The 5,634-nt window shown below is 51.5% G+C and overlaps 2 protein-coding genes across 2 annotated transcripts; both read right to left on the reverse strand.

Annotated features, from left to right (window-relative positions):
• Window positions 1-583: 583 nt before the first annotated feature.
• SARC_01705 (hypothetical protein) lies at window positions 584-772 on the reverse strand (the record flags this gene model as incomplete). Its single annotated transcript, XM_014304563.1, has 1 exon — window positions 584-772. One exon carries the CDS (start codon window positions 770-772, stop codon window positions 584-586), a length of 189 nt encoding a protein of 62 aa, XP_014160038.1.
• Window positions 773-4,575: 3,803 nt separating this feature from the next.
• Window positions 4,576-5,043, reverse strand: SARC_01706 (hypothetical protein; the record flags this gene model as incomplete). The annotated part of the gene is made up of 1 exon (XM_014304564.1): window positions 4,576-5,043. One exon carries the CDS (start codon window positions 5,041-5,043, stop codon window positions 4,576-4,578), a length of 468 nt encoding a protein of 155 aa, XP_014160039.1.
• Between the last annotated feature and the right edge of the window lie 591 nt (window positions 5,044-5,634).

The following is a 5,634-nucleotide window of genomic DNA, read 5'->3' on the forward strand; positions in this document are numbered from 1 at the left end:
CTGGGCGCACTGGCTGCAGCAGCAAGCCTTTCGCCAAACCTGGCTCCTCGGCAGAACCACACCTGGCCCATCCGTGGATGCAGGACACACTCGTGCAAACAACATCCTAGTCTGCGTGTCCACCACCAGCAAGACCTTGGACTGTCCGTTATCACTGTCAAAGTCCATAAAGTCCATGCTTATCACGCGCATGGTCTCTTCTAGGCGCACTGGCAGCAGCAGCAAGCCTTTCGCCAAACCTGGCTCCTCGGCAACCGCCTGACACGCGTTGCAGCTTTTACGGACACGATACAACATCTCTTTCAAGCCGCCCCAACCCCATAGCCTGCGTACCAGATCATCCAGTCTCTTGGCACTGCTTGCGCAAACAGTACTTGCGTGTATCGAACGATATGCTCGAGGACATCACCCCTTCCACTTCCACACCAAGCACAGAACGCTTCAAGCGTCTCAACCGTTGTCGCAACAGCTTGTCTCCCAGCTCGTTTACTGGTGGCCCTTCCGTGTCATCCAGTGGCACACCATCCGCAGGATCCTGCTCCAACTGGACTAACTCCTCTGTGGTGAGTGATTCCTCATACTCTCACGTGTGGTCCTCCACTGATGCGTCACTCTGTGTTTTATCGATGTCCATCGCTTCCAAGACCGGATGGGTATCCACAACCACCGCTGCCTTGCGCTCACGACGCGTAAGCAACGCGGGAGTGTACATAGCACCGAGCGATCCCCCACTCGTGCTCACCTCAGCTGTTGCCAGCCAAGTCTCTGCCATCGCACCCAGCGATCCCTCACTAGGGTTAGCAGATGCCCCTCTCAGCCATGCTTCGCATGTCTCAGGGACTCACTCAGAACACCCTTAGCCTCCCGCCAAGGCTGAGTGGTGAGCGCCAATGCACTGACCGCACTGACAGGGGTAGTTTCTATACCAGCTTCTTCCGCTGGCATACCCCTACGTACCGGTTTCCCACTCGGGTGCGCCACCGCCCCTATGACACAACTCTGTGTCATACAGGACGCTACGTCTTACTCACGTAGCACCGCCGCCGCAGCCAACTTCTCCCAAGCTGGCCGCTTAGCCTCCAACTCCGTCCAGAAGTCTCCTCGAAGCTTGTGGTCGCGGTAAGGACTCACATAGCACACCAGAGTAATGAACCCTGGCGCCTCCATTGGCTCATTCCCGTGCTTGAGAAATATCCCCTTCTTTGGTAAATAACCATAGGGTCTGCTGACAGCAGAGAAACCATTTCTTTGAACCAACGTGCTGCAGGCGCGTACGGGCAGACCATAGCCTTGTCACCGTAGCCTTGTCCCGAATCCTGGTAACCACTTTACCGAGATCCGACCACTTCGGGGTGAATTACCAACGCGGTCCCATCCAGGTCCTTAAAGCGAACAGTGGTAATCCAGTCGAGACTGCACATCCGCCACAGGATTCAACTCCCCTGGCACAGGCTTCAGGATGATATCAAAATCACGTAGCACCTGCGCATATCTTGCCATCCGCCTGCCTCTAACCGTTGACTCATACGAGGTGAGGTCCTGTGCCAACATGCGCACCAGCGGTTCATGGTCCGTGAACACCGTTAACGGGTGTCTCGAACGCTTGACAATCCTCCACGACTTATGGAGACAATACACGATTGCGAGGGCCTCCTCATCTGTGATGCGGTAGCCCAGTTGTGCTGGACTAAACTTCGAAGACCAGAATCCCACAGGGCACAGCTTACTCTTTCGCCGAGCAAACAAACCCCCACCTACTCCAACTGAGTCACAGGCATCGCAATACAGCTCCAGCTTATCTTCAAACCCTGGCTCGAGCAACACCCCTCTCTTGGCTACCTCTTCCCGAATCCGATCATAGGCCGCCTGCTGCGTCCGACCCTACACAAAGGGGACTTCTTTCTTGCTCAGATTCGAGATAGGGGCCATGACCCTAGAGTAGTCAGGAACGTACTGGCTCCAGTAGCCAATCGTGGGATACCACGAGGCCAAGAGATCCTTATCCGTGGGCGGTGGCATGCACAGGATGGATTCAATCCGATCCTCACTGATGTACGAGCTATTCTCATCCACGCTCGCCCCAACGCGATAACCGGCCGATCTGAGAACCCAAAACAACACTTCTTGAGGTTCAATTTTGCATTGTGCTTTACACACGCCGCAATGAGCTTTTTAATGCTCGTCCAGTGCTCTCTAGCACTGTAGTGGCCTACACCCATGTCGTCAATATAAATCTTCAAGTCGTCCACGCTTTGGAAAGCATGCTCCATTCGCGCCTGCATGATCCACGATGCAGGGTTGATATCGAACGGCATGCCAACAAACGTCCGCTTTCCCCACGGCGTCCAAAAGGTAAGCATATGCTGAGAACTCTCAGCAACCTTCTGTTGACAAAAACCCTGCCCAAGATCCACCATCGTGCAATACCTCTTGCCCCGTACCGCCGACAGAAAATCTTGCTCCGTCGGTACTGGGTACGCTTCATACTTAAGCGTGGCGTTCAACTTCTTGTAGTTGATACAGCAACTCTAGTTATGAACAGATAAAGGAACTACGCCCGGATTCTTAAAGATCATGTGCGGCATGGCACAATAGCCCTTAGCCTCGGCCTCCGAGATTTCTCTTGTTACACCCTCATGGTCCCAGTTATCAACCTTTGTGTCCAACACTGAAGTGAATGTCGGATCATTGTTCAGGTACACATTGTAGGACGGCTTTTCCCCATCCTTCAGGTGAAACTCCACGCCGTTCCTGAAGCGAATGTCATCATACACCATAAAGATGCGTGTTGCTGCATTATACGCAACTGACTGAATGGCTGAGATCATCTCATCGAATTCCTTCTTCGGGAGCCCACACTTCTTGTGCAACTTCCGAAGCTGAGACTGATCAAAGTCAACATATGCCTTCGGGTCCACTTCTTTCGTCGGCGAGATGGTTGTCGCGCCAATGGGCATGTCGACCTCCGCTAACAAGTCGTTCAACCGCGGCAGGAAATATTCGTCCGCATCATCCAGCTCCGCCGCAGTAGCCAAGTACTCCACCCTCTTCTGCACCTTAAGGAAGTATGCTTTCATGGACGCAACATAATTGCGCCTCTCCTGTTCCTTGAACTCGTTCCTATGGATAGCCTGCAACCTCAGCCGGCTCCTAATAGTATCCAAGCGTAGCTCTTGCGATATCACGTCCGAGAGCTTGCGTTGCTTGTTGTTGACCTCCGTCCTCCTTGCCTTTGCTCGCTTTGCCCGCTTTCTCCGCGGGCCCGACATGGGTGGCAGCTCATTCTCAAGAGCCTCCGTAGTAAGGAAGTCAATGACCGCAGTTTGAGGTACCACCGTCAGAAAATCATGCTTCGTCCACATAAGGGCCAGATGGTCCTTTCGCGTGGACTGAAATCCTAACAGAATATCCGTGTCAAATGGCAGAGAGTCCCCCACCAGCAAATCCATTGGTCTCTCAATGGTATTGCCACCCCATGTATCGATTGTCACTTTAGATTTAACCACACCAGATGGGCGTACAAGCCCCATCTCAGCCATCCCTTTGTAAGGTGGACCTAAATATCGAGCCGTTTTTAAACCTTGTTGCGCCGCAAAGAATTTGGTGACCAAGCTCGGTGTAGCCCCCGAGTCGACATAGACCTCTACATCCTCACCAGCAACAGCACCCTAAATGACACTTCCAGCTTGCGTTTTCTCCTGCACCACAGTGCCCAGAGCGCCCGCAAGTCACTGCTGTGTCTCTGGGCAGGACTTGCGAAAGTGTCCACGCTGCTTACAGTTGAAAACAGCGAATCACCTTGTGGTAGACCTCCCGAGCTGCCCGGATGTCGTCATCCTCCGAGAGCTCAATCCCTGGCTCTACCGATGCCACTCTTGGGCGTTCCTGACCGCCCTTGCCCTTATCCGCCCCTTTGTTCTTGGGATTGGGCTGACGACTACGCTTGAGCAGGTTGCGTATATCCTTCTTCTGTCCCGCCAAATCCTTCTGCTGCCCAGCCATGCTGGCACGTAAATCATTAACGGCCGCCAACGTAGCCCCTAACTCGTATCTGTCCCCCCCTTGACCCGCTGAGGAGGCCACAGGAGCTCTCGGCGGTGGAGCAACATCTCCTTGCGCATTCTGCACCATCACCGGCGCAGACGAAAGCCCCTTAATGTGATATACCAACCTAACGTTATCTCCTAAGGCCTTGTCATGCACAAACAAGCGCTCAAAGAAGAGATCCATACCTTCGTGTATGGCCGTCATCGATTCGGAGACCGCCTTGCCATAAATAGGTTACATTCGTATCAACTCGAGGAAAAACGTGGCGTGAGGGCTCTGGAAACATTCCAACCCGTGGTTTGCAATCACCCCACCTTTTGTCGACAAGCGCGCCGTGACAACAAGGTGCTCCTTCATCGCCTCGGTAGCTTCCATCACCGGCTCATACATGAGCACACGGTCCGGATCCTCCAGGAAAAACGAAGCCGGATCCTCGTAAGCGCCCGCAACTTGACCATGAGACGCTCAGCAAGCTGGACATGGTCCTGGCCATTCCAGGCCTGCGGGTTAACCCCAAAGACATCCAAGTTATTGGGTATGGCACCAGCAGCATCCCTGTGCGCCAGAATCCAAAACAAGTGGTGCCCCGTGCCGGCCCATATGCCGTGTTTGGAGATTCTGCAACAACGCAATCACCTTCCATGGTGAGTTACGATACTCGCCGGCCAAGCGATCCACAGTAATGAGCATGTCAGAACGAGGCTCTTCAAACAGCATCTTCAACATGTCGCAATGTTTTGCTAAAATTACAGTATCGACAAGGCCAATGTCCATCAGATCTGTACCCAGTGTCGCTCTATTGCTGGCCTGGGTCGCAGTGTTGAACCCTTTCTTCAGAAAATCGTCAGCAGCATGGCGCTGCTTTGCTGTCGCTCCAATAACTTGACTAGGGTTATGGGCCCTACGCTCTTTTATAACCTGGCCCGACGTCCTCATCCAATGTTGCCAATCGTCATCCCTCTTTTCATGAAAGATCTCAATCTCATCTTTCGCCATCTCGAAGAAAAATAAATACTAGCGTCTAACTATCCTGATATACGCTACTCTAATCTAATTGTGAGTGATTCTAGACAATAGTTAGACTCACACAAATTACAGGTTTATTCACTAAGTTATTATATTAGTGGTGTAGCGTGTGGCAGTTCTCCTGCCACACACATATACTCTATCTATATGATCAAATATGTTTGTTAGTAATATTATCAAATTGCTCCCAAAGTAGTCCTGCCCTACAACCGTGGTCACGACTACACAATATTTGAGGATGACTCATCACTGAGCCAAAACCAGAGTCTCTCAAATCTGAGAGCCTCAGGCCCCCACTATACGGGTAACCCTAGGTCCGGGTCCTTCCCAGCCTCTGCTTATGGGTAATCTTAAACCTGACCATTCCCCAGGTCTCAGGCTTAGGTTATTCGGGTCCCAGGCCTAGGCTAGCCACCTAACCAACCACTAACACCTTAGGGTTCCACCTACAGTCAATCACAATATATATATATATATATATATATATATATATATATATATATATATATATATATATATATATATATATATATATATATATATATATATNTAATATATATA

This window comes from Sphaeroforma arctica (assembly GCF_001186125.1).
Source record: "Sphaeroforma arctica JP610 unplaced genomic scaffold supercont1.70, whole genome shotgun sequence".
Lineage (NCBI taxonomy): Eukaryota > Ichthyosporea > Ichthyophonida > Sphaeroforma > Sphaeroforma arctica.